Here is a 20083-nt window from a genome sequence, read left to right on the forward strand (position 1 = left end):
GCAATCTGACAGTCTAAATATTTATATACACTGTCAATCTATTTAAGTTAAACTCAGTAGTATATGAGTTTAAGATATATACATTGACATTGAATTATTTTTACATCAATTATCAAATATAATTTAATTGATTATAGCATATTATTACTCTATTTTTCAAGTTACCCTATCATATGTGCATAATTTATTGTTTGGTAATGTAAATATTTTTACATTGTTAGCATACTAAAAACATAAACTCAATATTGAATTGTTAAAAGCATGAAAAGTCAAATTGAGAACAAATTATTCAAATTAGTCACTTTGATGATCCCAGTCAAAGTGCAAGACCAAATGGGATTATTCCAAATCTTTGGCAGTACTAAATTCTTCAAAAAACTACACATTGGCCAACCAAAGTAGGACCAAAGAAAAAATTCCTATATGACTGATTGCATACCTTAGTTGAAAGTTGAAACTCAAACTAATCAATCAGTCCAACAAAATCCAAATCCCAAATACCCTTTTCTTCCTTTTTTTTTTTCTTCTTGTAGAAATGCATTTGAATTGATTAGAAGAGGAAGATCAACGAAAGGGAAATTGAAGGAAAGTTAATCAAGAACAAGAAGAAGAAATTGAATATTATGGCTTGCTTTTTTCCATTTAATAGCAGAAATTTGGATGCAAGTTTTTTCATATTCAGGCCAACAATAGTGATTGTAGATGATCTTGTGGAAGCTCTCAAGAATTTCTCTTTTTGTACAGAAAGTCTTGGCTGTGTTCATAGTGCCATTTTTAGAAGTATTCATGGCAATATGGTATGTGTTCTATTCTTAAGTCTCTTCCATTTAATTCTCTTACTTTGTGGGCTTTAGGTCATTTGTGATTGGGATCTTTATACACAAATAGCCGGTCATATTCATTGTTTCCTTTTGTTAGCTATATACATAGATTATACATTAATTATACATAATTATATACATATAATATATAAATTATATATATTATATATCTTCACCGGCTATTTTTAGTTTAAATGGTTAGATTAACGGCTATTTGGATTAATTGTTCTTTGTGATTTTAGTAGAGAAACACCACGATTGTGTTTGTTAAATAGTTTTTACTCAAAATTTTGATTCTTTTTGAAGTTTTTAGAATACTTGAAAAATAGCTTGGAGTTTCGGCGTTTTTTCGAAATTTTGAAAAAAAAAATGGTTTGAGATGAATCAGGTGTTTTATATCGTTTTATTCAAGACGTTTTTCAAAAGAAACAGGAGAGCAGTTCGGACTCAGAAATTTAAATAAGGTGATTGCAGAAAATGCAAGAATGTTATGCCTAAAATTCAAGCCTATAAGCAATTTCTGAGTCACCTTTCCTACATTAAGCTTTCCTTATATCAACGAGATTTAACAGTGTGTATATGTGCAAAAAAGAAATTTGTTATCCTTTAAATTATAAAAAAAATGACGAATATAATTATGTAGGAATGTCTCTATAACAGCATCCCTATATAATAGAGAAATAAACATTTATGTAATCTTCTTTTCTAGCTTATATGAATTTGATTGTTAATTTATATTATCTTTCTTTGGAGAGCAGATGATATGGTATGGAGCATGGATAAAGAGATCTGGTGAAAATAAGGACTTACTTGATGCAGCTCTTGTAAGTTAGATAATATAATGATGCTTCTACTTCTTTACTATAGGTTATCATATCAGGCTTGATATAAAAAGTTACTTAGCTTAATGATGTACTATAAGTTATGTACTGTCAATTCACAAAACTTAAACTCCAATTCAAAAACTTTTCCATTCAAATCTGAAGTACTTTCCCTCTTGCCATTTTCTCATCTTTAATTTATGCCAATCAAACAAGAGAGGAAAATGAAAGGGAATCTTGGCGTAATTGATAAAGTTGCTGCCATGTAACCTCCGATTTGAGCTGTGAAAACAGCCTCTTGCAAAAATGTAGAGTAAGCCTGCATGCAATGCACTGGACGACCCTTTTAAACAAGAGAGGAAAATATAGAAGTTTTAATCTTTGTGTATTACTTAAAGGTTCTATTCTTGTTACATAATTGCTAATGTTCCTCCATTTTCCTTTCATGATCAGCTCTCAATGCTAACAAATGTATCAAGCATGGCAATCCTAATGGAACATGGCTTCTATGATGCATATGCTGGAGAAACAAAGGATCATTCCCCCGCCGCGAAGTTCTACACTGGGGATATAGTTTCCATGAACTCCGCGGCCTCTTGTTCACATCAACATGACATGCCAATCGAACATTTTTCCTACGCGTGCTTAGCCATATTCAAGGACCGGTTCAACAAGATGGATGGCGCGGTTGCTGGAGTTTGTTTAAAATGTCAAACCATACCCAAAGTTGCTGCCATTTTTGTGTGGAAATCGTTGCAATGCTGCTATAACTACATCCTGAATCAAGATTCTAGGAGTGTTCTTCCTTATTTTGATGGATTTTCACTTGATTTGAAGTATGATGTGTTTAGGGTTGTTTATGTAAGTGGAGATGGTGCCTTAAACTTTCACTTTTACCCTCCACATAAGATGTTGGAGGGTAAAGAAGGGCTGTATAATGTTACTCAAGACCTGAATAGAGTTGCTGAATAGAAACTTAAACTAAGGGTTGTGTTATAAGTACTACTATGTGTGCTATTTAGTTTAGTTTTGGACATATACAGACATGTGGATATGCCTTCAATTTATTGAGTATATTATGAAATGATTCATGCAGTGAGAAAAATGTTATTTTGCTTCTCATTAGAGGAAATTATTCATTAGTTGCTATTTTTTCTTTAAGATTTTCATTTACTTATAAGGCACTTATGCCACTAGTTTAGTTAAATAAACTGCTAATAGCTTATGCCTTTTATCTTGTTTGGTCAAAAAATTTGGGAAATTAATAGTGCTAATGTTTCAACAATTAAGAAGACTTATTTTGATTAGTTAGGGTGCTTGGCTTAGTTTCTCAAAAGAAAATGCAGTTTTTTTTTTTTTTTGGCGATAAGAAAGAAGCTAAAAGAAGTAGCTGTCTATTTTTAAAAATAAAATCAAAAGTAGAACTTTCTTAAAATGTTAGTTTAAGTTCTCTTAACTTGACTCTCTATAAGTAAAAAGTGACAAATATTTTATTGTAGAAGGAGTACTAAAATTGTTTTCTCACCTATAATTTTCACTGAAAGTTGATATGAATTTTCTTAGTGCAAGAAAATAATTCTCTAAAATAGGAGTAAAAGGAAAAAAGAATCCTTCGGTTAGTGACAATAGGACATTAATATAATAATATCTTAGAGGAATTGTCATTTCATTTACCAATTTCTCAATAAAAATAGTTAGCCAGTTTTTGCATTGATAATTAAAGAATAGCCAGCGTTTGCAAAGTTATAAAAAATAGTCATTGTTTTGCTGAAATACGAGCATATTACGTTGGAACTCCGGCATATGGAAAGTTCCAGTATAATATGCAGGATTATGAAACTCCTGCAAATAAACTTCTAGCATATTATGATGGAACTTCAGCACATTATAAAATTCCAGCATATTATGTTTGAAGCTCATATGTAATAAATTCGAACTCCAGCATGTTGCGCTAGAATATTTTCGAATTTTTAAGAGTGTTTTTGTTCAAATTTTATCTTTACATGAAAAGTGACTATATTTTGATTACTTTTGAAATTGTGACTATTTTTCAATTATCGTAAATGTCTATTTCCGATTTCTTTCCCAATTTCTCAAAGCCTTTGGGCCGTTTCTACACTTGGCCCAAGAAAATCGATTAACGAGTTTCTTGGAATAATGAAGGGCAAGTTATATATTTGAGTAAGCTAAAAGTAAATATTTTCGTTAGCTAATATATAAAAGATATATATTGATTATGTATAAAAAATATATATATTTTTGTATATTATATATTAATATATAAAAATTACTTCCTAATAATGAATGAACCATAAAGCCCACGAATCATGTGGGACTTCCTTTTTTTTTTCGTTCTTAATTTGTTTGTGAGGAAAACATTGAAAAGAAGAAATAATTTTAGGACTATTTTTGTTTTTGTCAAATTGAAGTGAGAATATGTATAGATATACTTTGCTTGAATGTACAAGTTATGTAAGTTAGAGAGAAAAAAGTATATGAATGACTGATGTTGTCGGAAGGGGAAAATGGGAGAAAGATTTGGGTAAAAGATTAATTAGGGATGGAGGTGGAGAAATGGCTGGGTTAAAATTTGACACGTGTCATTCTCCTAGTCTAATCAGGTGAATTAATTTTCAATGGACAGTCGTTAGTAAATAAGGGCAAATACCCATTTTGCTAACGTCATTAATAAAGAGCAAATATATTCCATTTCACATAGTTTAAGGGTATTTTGGCCTTTTTCCTATGAAATAGTGGTTAAATATTAATTAGTGGTCCATATGGCTATTTCTCATTTCTTTGAACAATTTTATAATATTGTGGTTGAATCTCACCACCAAAGGTTCTAATGGGGTGACTAATATCCCTCCATCTAAGCCAGAAATCATGAATTCGAGCCATAAGAATGAACTCGCCCTTTGGTCGTTAGCATTGAACTTCCTCGAAAAGTTTAGATTAGTTGAACTTAATGGATATCAAATGTCGAATATATAAATAATAATAATAATAATAATAATAATAATAATAATAATAATATCGAATATCTTCTATTTCCATACTAATCATGTGGAAAAAAATGAAAAAACCATTAACAGCATTTCATTCGTTTTTACACGCCAAAGGAACAAATGTACAACAGTACAAGTGCATCACTCAAATTGTAAATTTTCCCACTACCATTTTAGAAATTCTCCTTTTTTTTTTTTTTTTCTGCTTCTGAAGCTATATGTCTTTACTATCCACAATTTATGGGCCCGTTTAAAATAATTTCTTTCATTTCTAACTCCCAAACAATTTGATTATGGATCATACACTAAAATTTAAGGTCATTTCTTCAAATTGCTCTCCATTTTTAAGTTTGATACATGTCGAGTACGTAGATCCATTAAAAGAAAGTAAAGCGATTCATGCAGAAAGTTCTCTATTCATAATATTCAAATCTAAAACCTCTTACTAAGGGTAACGGAATAGAGTTTTTTACACACTTGATCATTTTTTAATTATTATTTAAAAAATAGCATCATTTATTGTTTATTCCATAAAGAGCATTTTTTTTTCATTATTAGCATATTACAAAAATTAAGCCCAACATTCATCTTCTTCACTCTATTTTTTAAAATCTGATGCATATGTGAATGCCACCTAAATTCAAGATGTATTGATTTATACGTCTTTTATACTTTGTATATCAAGTATCACTTTAATTCAAAATGTATTTTTAGGTATATAATTTTTGTATATTTATTTGTAAAGTGCCATCTTATTTTAACATGTATTTTTAATGTATATTTCAAATATATTTTATATGCCAAGTGTCATTTTAATTCAGGATGAATTTTTTATATATATGTTTTTTGTATATTTATATGCCATCTTAATTAAATTTAAGATATATTTTTTATGTATATTTCACATGTCTAAGTGTCATCTTAATTGAAGATGTATTTGTTATGTATATTTTTTGTATATTTTATGTGTTAATTCAATATATATATATATATATTTTTATAAACGTTTTGTATATATTAACATATATATTATCGAAGTAAGATCTTTATGTTAAGAAAGGAAGAAAGAAGGAAGAGAAAAACTTAAGAAAGATAATTAAAAAGAAAACGAATGAAACAAATTTAGAAAATATATTGATTTCGGCAGAAAATAAAATTAAGAAGATAGAAGAAAAAGAAGGAAAGCTAATAGATAAAGAGAGAGAAAAATCATGATTTTTGTACAAAGAATTATTGACTTTCCATTCAAATTGCTTATATTTAGAGATTAATAATTAATATTCCTATTTTAATGGAACTGTGTGCTACAAATATAAATATTTTTCTGCTACAACTATAATATTGGGTTTCATGCTAAGAGTTTATTATATTTTTTTTAAAATTGTTTCCAAAAGAATATGTAAATCATTCATAGTAGGCCAATTTTGACAATTCGCCGACATTATCAATGTTTATCTTATTTTCTTGTTTGTGGAAAACGCATTGAAAAGGAGACCTAAATTTAGCCAAACTTTCAAAGGTTGGTAGCTAAAATGTGTCCAAATTGAGGACCCATTAAAGGAGAAAACACAAAAGCCTAGTGAGACATATAGTATATATATATATATTCCATTATGGTCAAACCACATGTTCACGAACACAAAAGACAACATTTAGGCCCCATAGATTGTTCATTTTCAACCACCCCATCAATTTGGATCCTGCTAAAATTCTTTTTGACTTGAGTGATGACTTATTTATTAATTGATAACCAGTTAAAGTTGTGCCGCAGCTAGACCAATCACAAGCTTTTCACTTAGAAAGCTTCTCTTTAATTTGCTAAAAAAAAAAGTAGCAATATTATAAATTTCTTTATCTTTATTAAGGATTCCTTGAAAAAATGTAGATGAAATATATAGAAGAAAAGAATGTAATAGGTCAAATGTACAATACTAGACTGGGTAAAAATATCTACAAGTATATGAAAATTAAATGAACAGTACAAACACGTGTCCTAGCTCATGTGAATGGTTTGGTTTAACACCTTGAGCTTTGAGAATGACATTTGCAAAGTACAACAGAGAATATACACATTATAAGCTTGCTGTTCTCTCGATAATGACCTAATTACTTAAATTTGCTTTACGATATGCTTTAGACATTATCTTTGTTGGTTGAGATTACTGGGTTAATGAATATGGTATATTAGTAATGTGGGATTAATTATGTTAGAGTTAATTATGTTGAGATTATTTTTTATTAATGTTTGGTCGGGTGTATTAAAAGTTTGGAAAGGGCAGCTCTGTCTTTATATGCGTTTAACCATATATTAAAAATTATGGTATTGCTAATATCATGGTTTGTTATGTATAATAATAGTACTGAATATGGTAGGTTGAAAAATACTATTAAACAAGGGATTAATAATATCAAAACTAATATATGTATTATTTTCCCTAATATATCCTACAAAATGACCCATTATTGTGTTTAGAATCTACTCGATCTCTCTATCATTTCAAGTAAGTTGTTTTACTAGACACCAAATTTGATATGTTAATTTGACTTATATAGTATTAGTAATAATGGGAGAAAATTTTGAAGTTGTGATGGAAAAGAGAGGAACCGATCACATGAAAATTAGAGTATGAATAATTTAATAAATTTAAAATCTTGAAAATTTTATAGAAATAGAATATAGTCAAACAAGTGTATGTGATTATATGCTAGTATTATATCTTAATCAGGGTAAATTATTTAATTTCCAGACTAGGTATCACATTAGTGGTGTCTAATTCATATTCCTTTGCTATTCATTCGAAAAAGCTCATTTATATTTTATAATGCCTTGATCGGTCTTTCATTTTTTAGAAGGGGAATAACACCATGGAAAAAACATATGAAGTAACATATTTCATTTCGTGGACCCATAAATGGGTCAACGTGTTTAGGACTTTAGTTATTTCTAATTGAGGTGGAGCTACAATATTAGCTACGGATCGGACGAATTCAATAGTTTTTGCTTAGATTTTATATTTGTATTAGAAAATTTATTAAATATATACCTAATAACTAAAATCAACTATAAGTTGAATACTAATAAATTCAGAATACATAAAGTTCAAATCTTGATTCTGCCTGTGTTTCTGATTACAACTCCTATCCGGAACCTCATAATTTAATAGCAGAACCCCCCTCCCCCCCTAGTGGTCGATGCAAATCTCACATACTTTCTTTTACATTTTGTCAAACGTTCTATTGTCCGGATCAAAGAGTAAGGATTTTGTACGTGTGATCAATAGTCTGATTGTAAATTCTTGTGTATATTAGAATGGAGGCCTCGTAGGGTCCAAAATAACAACAAAATACATATTTCATATCATGCCATTCATGGAGTGGGTTTGCTCGTGGTCCGGGATGGAACTAGAAGACAAGTTACGAGGTCGGTCGAATTTAGTAAATTTGTCCTAATTTTTATATTTGTGTTGTGAAACTCATTAAATGCATATAAATCTTAAACTTAAAATTCAATTATTAGTATTTAAAATTATTATATAATTCAAAATATATAAAATTTAAATTCTAAATCCGCCTCGAGAAACATTAATTTTCTTTCTTTTAGGCTTTGTTTCAAAGTACAAGAGGAAATAAATGGAATGAATCCAAAACATTCTTTCTAAGAATGACTCGAGTGTGACCTAAAAGCCCCATTCACATGGATGTGTTTTTTTATTGGTCCATGCCCTACCATGGAAAAAGTGGTGGGGAATTAGGAAAAGAGGTGTCTAGGGCTTTGAGCATAAAATAGAATGGTGGTGCATATTGTAATCAAATGGTTTGGAGGATTAGGATAATATAAGGAGTTTAAGGGATACATTTTCTAGGGTTTGGAGCCCTAATAAGAATGATTATAGTGTTGATTTAATTATTTATTGTCCTCTTTATAATATTTATGAACATTGGTTTATGCGATCACATGGGCATGAGTGGATCCAAAGCTTCAAAAGTAGCATCCAATTATTGCCTAATGCATAGACATGCCAAAATGTATATAGTGACTTTTGTTAAACTTACATCCGCTAATTAAACCTCCTATTATTGCCTAATTATAAATAATGTTAGTATTAATTATAATGGATTATATTATAATAAAAATTATTTATATTTCCAGCGAATATAAGTTAGATTTATTTGAAGATTGAAACTCCAACCCACCTCCTCCAGCACAAAAAGAAAAACACGAAAGGAAAAACCATTACCTTAATTCCCATAAGTTTCTATGTGAGAGGATTTTCTCTATTTTTTCTTGTTTCTAATGTCTTAGGTAGAAAAAGATAGTTTTCAAGAAATAAGCAACACGAGCCCCTCTGAAAAGAAAAGAAACTATAATCCGTACGTGCACATATCATTCTTTTTTCGGGTCAAAATACATAAGAATATTTTATAGACAGATTATTATGCGATATAATCTATAATCTATATATAGTCTTATATATTTTAATTTTTAGATATTAAATTTAATGCTTCATTTAATATTTAAACTCCATATAAATTCAAAATAGAAATACACATTAATTGATTACCAAAAACCTTGTATTTTATGCCTTGTACGCTTCTGGACATGGGTGTAACCAAATCGATTAAAAAACTGGATTATGTTTGGTTTGGTATTGATAAAAAAAAAAACTTGAATCAATCTCACATATTAATATATAATTTTTATACTACTTTTAAGACTTTATATAGAATTTTTTTTTAAAAAACTACAAATATTTGGGATTTTTTATAGGATGTAATATTTAATAAAATATGAAGTGCTCTATTTTTATTAACTTTAAATAATTAGTTGTTTAATCACTTTCTTATCAACTGTTACTGAAATATGTCAATCTTTTTGTTCTTTCATATTCATATGTCAAGATCTATTAAATTCTTATATCTTTTTGAATTTGAAATAGTATTTAGATAATTTAAAATTAAATAGAACATATCATTATTTAGGTATCATATTAATTTTTATGTTTAATTATTAATTTGATCAACGAAAAATTATTGTCAAATGACTAAAAAAATAACTATTTGTATTATTAAGAAAATTCTCCCATAAGAATATTTTAATAGATCATATGTATGTCAATTCTTTCAATTTACTAAACATATATTTGCCTATAAAAAATTTAATAAATTAAGATTAAATAATATTCATGTAACAAAAAAAATCAAAAAATCTGGCAAAACTAAACCAAACCAAACCAAATCGATATATTTGGTTTGGTTTGATTTTAATAAAACCAAAACAACTCGGTCCATATATACTCTTACTTCTAGAATGCTACTTAAAGCCAAAGTTCTAAATTAATGAACATTCTGTTTATCCTCAAAATTAAATAACAATTAAATTTATAAATGGTTTTAAGGATACGCGGATTTATTTGATACAAAGCAGTAAATAAAGATAAATTAAATAAATAAGAATAAAGTAAGCTCAAACCACACGACGAAGACGATTTAAGCCTTAGCAAAATATTTGCCCTCGATATGGGCTCGTAACAACAAGCACTGACAAACGAAAGCAGAAGAACTAATAACAGAAAAAATAATGATATATTGCCTTGGAATGCGTGTTACAGTGTGTTAAAATTTATATAGTAGGGAAATCATACTTTAGGTATAATTCTATAAAAGTTAAAAGATCTCTTGATTCACTGATTGTTGGTTCCTTGTAGATACGTGACGAGATCCCTGTCGTAATATGCGGCCGGCCACGGATACTTCCGTCTCTTGTTGGCTATGCTGACAACGTTTCTTCAAATTCGTTCGAGGTTAGGACCGATTTTGGGACCATGACTTCGATATTTTCGAAGACAGGTATTCTGCCCCCCGGGTTCTAGCCCGGTGAGATTTGGGGTTGATCTTCAAACTTCAATCCTTTATTGCCATATCTCGAACCTGACTCATCATGTCGGAGGGTAGGATGCACCGCGGGCTCGATTTCACCCATATACACATTCTTATTAGTTTTTTTCTCTCGACAACTTGAAAAAATTAAAAGGAAAACAAATACCGTGGTGTATTAGGCGAATCATCTTATATAAACTTTTAACGTTTTGTTTATTTATTTAAGATATGCAATATTTTTCACATGCTGGGATTCTTTTCGCCGAAACATTTGAAATTCTTTGAACCCATCTGAAAGAAAGAACAAACATCCACTTGGTTCTCATAATTCCGCTGATAGTGTGAAATCATTAATTTAAGGAACACATTAACTTGTGATTGACCAAAATCAGCCAACAAAAATTCTATAAAGTAGGTGCAAATACCTGCGACTGCGAGACATTTAACTGGAATTTTATACTCAATGCAGTGGTAAAGTTGTTATGGCATGACCTATACGTCACGTATCAGAGTCGTGAAATCAGCCACTGATATTTGTATCAGGGTGGGCTATCTACATCACTGAGATGCAACCTTTCTGTATGAATATTAGATGCTTTGTGTACTGTGTCTTCTACATTTAATGCAAATGTATAGAGAAAATAACAAAAATAGTCCATTATGTTTGAGAGTTAGATTTAACATAATCCTTAAATATACACTTCATGAGCATGTTTATTCCTTTATGTTTATTAAAATTAGGCATATTTGGTCTCTGTTGTATTTATTTATACACTTAGGACCCGTTTGACTATAGATTTTGTCAAAATAAATTTGGGTTTTATTTGGCAAACACATGTTTGGGTTTTTTTTATTTTTTTTGAGCCGAGAGTCTTTCAGAAACAACCTATCTACTCATTCGGGGTAGGGGTAAGTTCTGCGTATACACTACCCTCCCCAGACCCCACTAGTGGAATTTTACTGGGTTGTTGTTGTTGTTGTTGTATGTTTGGCCATAGATTTTTGCTTACATTTTGGCCAAATCCCAGCTGGTTTTGGGCCAAAATATCACTATTATATTTTTAAAAATTGTCCCAAACTTTTGTATTTTATAAAAGAGCCCACCATTTATTATTTTGTAACGATGTTGCTTCGTCTTCTCGGTCATCTGATAGTGTATCATGTAGTTCATTATAAAAATAATAATTTTGTATCAAATTTACTTATGTACAAGACTATGGTTTGCGATAATATAATGAATGTTATTGATAATAGTATTGTTGGGTATTTGGGATAGTTTTTAGAACTTGTGGGTATAAGTCATTGTTCATGTTTTTCCAAACCAAACTTCACCCAAAACAGATGTTCAAATACATTTTCATCTTCAAACTAAATTTCACTTAAATCAGATTTTTCAAAATAAATTTGGGAATCTATGGTCAAACGCTAGCTTAATGATAGTAGTTATTTTTGACTGAATTGACTCGTAAGAAGCATGGGGCCCATTTAAACCGAAGAACATAATGGAACAGACTTCTCCCAATTTATTTTCCCCAATTCATATCTTACAAAAACTTTAACTTTAAGGTTTCGTCTCCAGAGGGTGCTAATGAGTATTATAAAGAAACAAAAAATCTTAATGTATGTGTGATTTCATATAATGGAGGGTAAATTGAATTGTATATATGGTAAGTCCAATTGGCTAGAATAGACTGTTTCCTAAGTTACGAATTAGAAAAAATAAATTGAAAAAAAAAATCATATTTCTTAAGTTTAGACAATTTACATATTTTTCACGAGTCAATTTTTGCAAAAAACAATCATCATTTGTTTTAAATAAAAAATAGATGAAAATTTCTCAATTTTAATAAACATAAAATACCAAAATTGTTTATATTTTTAGGGGTATTATTACTTATAGTCGCGCCAGAAACTATTTACATTCAATAGTCGAAAAAGTATATAAAATTGTATAATTTTTATATATAACATATATAATGTGTATATATAGACAAAAAATATATATATTTCTACTATTATTTTTAGAACAACTATAAAATATTATTTTTTCTATTTTTTATTTAAAGAATTATTTTAGATCAATACACAAACAAAAAGACTAAAGCTTAGGATTAGGGGTAGGGGTTATGAAATTAGTATGAAGAATAGGGTGACACAATAATACAATATAGAATTCAGAACCTATCATTTCCCTTTATTTTCACTGACAGTTCATTCATTCCTATATAGGGTCTATGGAGGGCATTGGTGGAAGTGCAGATAAAGTATCTTTGACTGGTCTACATCAATACCTATCTCCTTTAATATTTATTTAATTAATATTCTTTTGTACTTCTAATATTCTTTTAAAAATTATTAGTTACTTAGTAGTACTATTTTTCCTATCATAATTTGTGTTACACACTTTTTCTTTTAGTATATCCTATAAAGAAAGTTATTTTATATATTAAAAGTAATTTAACTTAAAAATTCTTATTTTATCCGTAATGAGATGATTTATAGGGACATAAATATTTATATTCTTAAAAATTGATTACTTATTATTTTTCTTACTATAATTTATGTGACACACTATTTTCTTTTAATTTATCCTACAAAGAATATTATTTTGATTTAGAAGTAATTTAATTTAAAAATTTTATTTTATCTTGATGGGATGATTTATACACAAATTTCTAAGACGTATTTTAAATCATAAATTTTAAAAAATTTGTCAAGCCAAACGGTACAACATAAATTGAACTGGAAGGGTATCATAGTTGCTAAAGAGTAAATAATATATTATTTAATTAGCAAAATGTATCCTAATATTCTCAAAGTTCCTCTTGATGTGAATCTAAATAATCGTTAAAACCTCTGCGAGGAATTCAAATTTGAGTGAATTAATTATTTCAAGAAAGAAATGCATCTAAAACTCCTTGTATTCTGTGAGGCTTAGCCACAGAATTTAAAGGTCGAAGTCACATTTGACCCTATCGTATTTTAATGTCATATTCATCCTCAGAAATTCAGGACAAAAAGAATGAAAATATTAACGCAACATTTTTTAAATAATGTTTTTCTTTTTTGGGCAAAGAAAATTATCCCTACGTCTCTAAATTTGTCATTTGTTGGTTTAGAAAGGATATTTTATGTGTTTTAAAGTTATTGTTTGATTTTTCTTTAAGTTAATTGTGTACGGGTAAAATCCGGGTTAAAGTTACCCCCGATTTCTCGATAAAGAAACGAGAAAACGGCACGGTCCGATGTAGCCTCGGGTAAAGCCGGGGGCTCCCACAGATCAGAGCCTGGGGAGGATGAATGGTGCCCCAAGAATCGGACATGGTCAAACATGGAAAGAATCGAGTTCGAGCAAAGTGAAGAACCAAGGATAAAGGAAAGACAGTTAGAAGGGACAAACGAGGGGACGAAATATCCACCCTCAAACGGATATTATAGCATAAATAATATCAATCGCATATCACGATTTACTAGAAGAGAAAAATTTTTACCTTATTTTAAAACTAAAATAACTTTACTAGGATTAAAACTCTCTTACTATATAAAGGAGAGAACCTTTTTATTTTTATACCACTGTTAGCACACATATTAAAACAATAAAATACATTGTTGTTCTTTAGCTACCGTTCAAAGTGTCACACCTCTTTTTTTCCGAAGGGGATATAGGGGATAAGGGAGTTTTTCTAATTAAAGTGACAATGTTCGAAATGAGATTATTTATTAAATCAGAGTCGCCACTTAGGATAATTTATGGTGTCCCAAGTCACCGGTTTATTTTAAATCCCAAATCGAGAAAATTTGACTCTATTTATGGTCCGCGAACACAGAAGACCGGGTAAGGAATTCTGTTAACCCGGAAGAAGGTGTGAGGCACTCCCGAATTCCGTGGTTTTAGCACGGTCGCTCAACTATCAATAATCGGCCTAATTATCTCATTTAATACATGTTTAAAGCCTATTGTACATTTTTACTTTTTAACCGCTTTTAATTATTTATGGAATTATTTCTGGAACAAGTCACGATGTCGTACACTTGTCATTTTGGTACACATCGCAAACCGCGCCACATGAAATGCACCCGCGATTTACAGCATGTTAAATTTTATTATTATTTGAAGTTATGATCGAGTCGCGTGAAACGCGCACTCGAATTGGGGATTACGTATCATGACTATGCCATGAGAACCATACCCATAGTCACGATGCTCTATTATTAATCGCGCCTAAAGCAAGCTACGATGTTCAAAATTACTTAATTTTCTGATGCTTGAGATCATGTGGCAAGTCCAGAATTATGGAAAATGGGTTACAAGACTTCTTAAACATTACCACAGAATCAATCAAATTACGAAATTGTGACAGATTCATTGCAATAAAAATAAGAAATCATAATTCAACATACTTTGGATTTCCATTCGAACTAGAAAGCCCGACCTTCGTTTTCAACATTACTAAGATAACTACAAAACAGACACTTACGACCATGTGTTCAACAGAGAAGCAAAGTAAGCAGGTCTGGTGGTTGGATCACAATTTAACTTTTGAGGAATTTTGTGTATAGCCGGAAACGAATTAATGGCCACTTTGGATATTGCAGTGATGGCCATTTTGAGTAACAGTCAATTTTAACCTTCATTTTTCGGCCAATCGATCAACTCAAATGCCAAGACTTACAATAACAGACATACACGACGAATCTGAAAACTAGAACAGACATACTGATTTCAGATCCTAACAAAACTCAACAATAGAATCATATTCATATTATAACTGCTAACTTTTATATACCAAACGTTTACAGGTTCTGCCACGAAGGGGAATCTAGTCTTAGTTCGAAGAGCGATCCAAACAACAGCAATTGAAAGTAACCATGTCTCAAATCTGAAAACATATATGATGTTATATTGAAAGGTAATATTCAATCAGTACTATGAACATTACATGAAGATTTAGGTACCAACTTCATAACTGGATTTGCTAATAAATAAGAAAGCGTGATACTAAAAAAAAAAAATTTCACAAGAAAGAGAACTAGATAACTCCAACAGAGCACAAGAAATACAGGCAGAAAATGACTGATTCCATTAATTTCAAAGCACGCATATCTCTTCCACGTAGGCATATTTCATATCCGATTTACAGTCCAAGGTTCAAAAGAGGTACCTGGCCAACAATATCAACAAAATAAGATAGGTCTCTGAAGTTGCAGCGAAACAATAGCAGTAAGAATAGCAGCAGCAGAAAACAGCGGAGCAGAGGAGATAAACCCAACTCCAAAAGAAACCCAGAACCAAATGAAGACCCAAGAACAGCACAGTCAAGCCAATTTTCTGTATTCTCCCTTTTAACTCGGGAGAGAACCCCAAAAAAATCTCTCTATGAAGAAAAGAATGCGTCCCTTTATAGAAGGTAAGCATGTGTTGTGTGTGAAGAATAGGGGGCTGGGAATCTTTTGCCAGCTCCCTGAAAATCAGGAAAATAGCATCTTTTGCAACTGAATATGGACAGCTGTCCGCTTCCAGAAGCAAACTATCTGTTTAAACTTGGGCTAGAGGCCATGACCTAGATGGCCCAAGGCCAAGCCCAGAAAACAACCCAAAAAAAAAAATGAAACAAACAAGTGTCATATTTCAAATAAAACCAGAGATTTGACTAAGTGCTTAACCTTCAATTAATCTAAATCAATAAATTAGCTGAACTAGTTGAGCATGCGATTAACGACTAAGTTTAATTAACTGACTGAAAGAAAAGAAAAAGAAGGAAAAACAACAAAACAAAACAAAAAAAAAACCAACCAGAAAAGCACAGAGCCGGAACAAATGAGGAGAAAAGAAAAGAGAAAAAGAAAGAACAGGAAAGAGAACAACAAAACAAGAAAAGAAAACAAAAACACTAATCTAAATGCTAAAGAAGAGAGTAAACGAAACAACCCGATGAGCAGTGAAAACGATGGATTCTAGCCGCGAATCGACGAAAGGACCCAAAATCTCCGGTAACTTCGAAACGGGTCGAGACCAGCCCAGAACAAATACTTTCAACGGGATTACTCCATGCATGTGGGTATTGAACTAGAAATAAACAGAAACGAACAAGTAATTCCGAAATAAACCAGACTAGGGTTTTCTGAAATTTTTAGATCTAAGGTTCGCTAATTTTGGTGGGGTTTGTGATGAAACTGATGAGGGATTAGGGATTAGGAGGGTATGAGGGTTATGGGGTGCGAGTTTGAGAGGATTTGGAGTGAGCTACCGGCGTGGGGATTCTGGGCGGCTAGGGTTTGGGGTGAGTTTGAGAGAGAGAGATGAGGGGTTTGGGGGCGGCTAGGGTTTGGCGAGGGAAAGAGAAGGAGAGAAAAGTGAGGGGGGTCTGAAGGGTTTGGGGGGGGTGTACCCGACAGATATAAGGGTTAAGGCAGGGGAGTTGCGGGCCGTTCGATCGAAAGAGATCAACGGTCGAGATCAACCGTTAACGAAACGACGTCGTTTTGTTTAAGTGACGAGGCTGGGCCGGGTGTGGGGGTGGGCTTAGCGGGTTTCAGGTGATTGTTTGGGCCAAATTGTTTTGGCCCAAATTTAAAACCAAACCGAATTTCCTTCTCTTTTTCTTTTTCTTGATTTTAAATAAAATTAATTAATCAAAAACCTAATTTAAGTGTTAAATTAATCTAATTTGTAGGAATAAACCTAGTTATCTATTTTACCATTAATTAATTTTAGACTAATGAAGGAAGAATTACTTAATTTGCGATTAAAAGCTAAAAATACAAAAATGACCCATATTTTGTGATTTTCTGTTTAATAAAGCAATTAACTTATGTAATTAAATCCTAAATGCAACTAGACCTAAAGTGTTATGTATGAAATACTTTTAGACATTTTGGTGTTTTTCTTATGATTTTTAGAATATTAAATATGTCACTAAATGCAAGCAATAATTAACCAAAATCCTATGAATTCTATAAAAACTAAAAATAATTAAGAAAACTCTATCTGTGAATTTTCTATAGGAATATTTTAGTCGGGCAAAAATCATGTGCTCACAGCTGCCCCTCTTTTCTTGGAAACACGAAGAATTTTCGGGCAAAGATACATTGAGCAAACACGAGCGATTTTTGACCGCTTGCATACTCCATGGAAGCATTTTGAAAGCGTTTGACCGAACCTTGCTTCCGAGGTTGCCTACATATCCTCGGCTATGGAGAAATCAGGTCAGTGTAGTTCTGGAAATTTTGGTAGCTGGAACTACCGAGAAGCTGTGATTTCACTGTTGCTGCTGCTGCTGCTGCTCTTTCTTGCTGAGCTCCTTATTACACCAAAGTCAAAAATGAAAAAGAAACTAACTAAGCCTATCGGCTACGAGTTACAAGATTCCTATCTATGAGTCTTCTGAAGCTTGATCTTGAGTCTTGAATGGTTCTTTATACGAACTTTTGACTTGAACCTTGATGTTTGCTAGCTGCAGGTGCTAGTTCTTTCTTTTTCAGCTTTTCGGATCAAGACGGGACATGCAAAGCTTGTGACTTCAGCCATGTCTTGAGCAATTCACATCTTTCATCGGCTTCTGCATTTGGATTCACCTTTTTTTCTTTTATTCTGGATTGAGACTTCTTCCTTTGGTTATCTCGGACTGTCAGCTCGCATTCTCGAGGCAAACTTTTGCTACTTCTAACTTGAATTGAATTCTTAAGTGACTTCCCTCGTTCTCCAGGTGGGCGCCTGATGACTTTAAACTGAAATGAATTCCCTCGTTCTCCAGGTGGGCGCCTGATGACCTAAAAACTTGAAATACATTCCCTCATTCTCCAGGTGGGCGCCTCTCCAGGTGGGCGCCTGATGACTTAAAAACTTGAAATAAATTCCCTCATTCTCTAGGTGGGCGCCTGATGTCTTAAAACCGAAATAAATCCCCTCGTTTTCCAGGTGGGCGCCTGATTACTTAAGACTGAAATAAATTCCCTTATTCTCCAGGTGGGCGCCTGATGTTGACTTGAAAATTAAAACAAATTCCCTCATTCTCCAGGTGGGTGCCTGCTTACTTAAAAACTTGAAATAAATTCCCTCATTCTCCAGGTGGGCGCCTGATGACTTAAAAACTTGAAATAAATTCTCTCGTTCTCCAGGTGGGCGCCTGATGACTTAAAAACATTAAATAAATTCCCTCATTCTCCAGGTGGGTGCCTGATAACTTAAAAACTTAAAATAAATTCCCTCATTCTCCAGGTGGGCGCCTGATGTCTAAAAACCGAAATAAATTCTCTCATTTTCCAGGTGGGCGCCTGATTACTTAAGACTGAAATAAATTCCCTTATTCTCCAGGTGGGCGCCTGATGTTGACTTGAAAATTAAAACAAATTCCCTCATTCTCTAGGTGGGTGCCTGCTTACTTAAAAACTTGAAATAAATTCCCTCATTCTCCAGGTGGGCGCCTGATGACTTAAAAACTTGAAATAAATTTCCTCATTCTCCAGGTGGGCGCCTGATGACTTAAAAACTTAAAATAAATTCCCTCATTCTCCAGGTGGGCGCCTGATGTCTAAAAACCGAAATAAATTCCCTTGTTTTCCAGGTGGGCGCTTGATTACTTAAGATTGAAATAAATTCCCTTATTTTCTAGGTGGGCGCCTGATGTTGACTTGAAAATTAAAACAATTTCCCTCATTCTCCAGGTGGGTGCCTGCTTACTTAAAAACTTGAAATAAATTCCCTCATTCTCCAGGTGGGCGCCTGATGACTTAAAAACTTAAAATAAATTCCCTCATTCTCCAGGTGGGCGCCTGATGTCTAAAAACCAAAATAAATTCCCTCGTTTTCCAGGTGGGCGTCTGATTACTTAAGACTGAAATAAATTCCCTTATTCTCCAGGTGGGCGCCTGATGTTGACTTGAAAATTAAAACAAATTCCCTCATTCTCCAGGTGGGTGCCTGCTTACTTAAAAACTTGAAATAAATTTCCTCATTCTCCAGGTGGGCCCCTGATGACTTAAAAACTTGAAATAAATTCCCTCGTTCTCCAGGTGGGCGCCTGATGACTTAAAAACTTTAAATAAATTCCCTCATTCTCCAGGTGGGTGCCTGTGCTAACTTAAAAACTTAAAATAAATTCCCTCATTCTCCAGGTGGGCGCCTGATGTCTTAAAAACTTGAAATAAATTCCCTCATTCTCCAGGTGGGCGCCTGATGACTTAAAAACTTAAAATAAATTCCCTCATTCTCCAGGTGGGCGCCTGATGTCTTAAAACCGAAATAAATTCCCTCGTTTTCCAGGTGGGCGCCTGATTACTTAAGACTGAAATAAATTCCCTTATTCTCCAGGTGGGCGCCTGATGACTTAAAAACTTGAAATAAATTCCCTCGTTCTCCAGGTGGGCGCCTGATGACTTAAAAACTTTAAATAAATTCCCTCATTCTCCAGGTGGGCGCCTGATGACTTAAAAACTTAAAATAAATTCCCTCATTCTCCAGGTGGGTGCCTGATGTCTAAAAATCGAAATAAATTCCCTCGTTTTCTAGGTGGGTGCCTGATGTCTAAAAACCGAAATAAATTCCCTCGTTTTCCAG

General features: G+C 32.2%; 1 protein-coding gene across 1 annotated transcript; it reads left to right on the top strand.

The window, feature by feature from the left end:
- Positions 1 to 287: 287 nt before the first annotated feature.
- LOC104095569 (uncharacterized) lies at positions 288 to 2764 on the top strand. Its single transcript, XM_009601722.4, has 3 exons — positions 288 to 797; positions 1580 to 1645; positions 2096 to 2764. The coding sequence occupies exons 1-3, from the start codon at positions 624 to 626 to the stop codon at positions 2612 to 2614; spliced, it is 759 nt and encodes a 252-aa protein (XP_009600017.1). The 5' UTR covers positions 288 to 623; the 3' UTR covers positions 2615 to 2764.
- The last annotated feature ends 17319 nt before the right edge of the window (positions 2765 to 20083 follow it).

The sequence above is a fragment of the Nicotiana tomentosiformis genome, chromosome 12, assembly GCF_000390325.3.
Source record: "Nicotiana tomentosiformis chromosome 12, ASM39032v3, whole genome shotgun sequence".
Taxonomy (NCBI): Eukaryota; Viridiplantae; Streptophyta; class Magnoliopsida; order Solanales; family Solanaceae; genus Nicotiana; species Nicotiana tomentosiformis.

What these genes read in the sequence shown, in the direction of transcription:
- LOC104095569 (XM_009601722.4), top strand. Translation starts at nt 624, where the DNA reads ATGGCTTGCTTTTTTCCATTTAATAGCAGAAATTTGGATGCAAGTTTT. An exon ending in GAAGTATTCATGGCAATATG is followed by an intron (nt 798 to 1,579) that starts GTATGTGTTCTA and finishes TTTGGAGAGCAG; the next exon opens with ATGATATGGTATGGAGCATG. An exon ending in ACTTACTTGATGCAGCTCTT is followed by an intron (nt 1,646 to 2,095) that starts GTAAGTTAGATA and finishes TTTCATGATCAG; the next exon opens with CTCTCAATGCTAACAAATGT.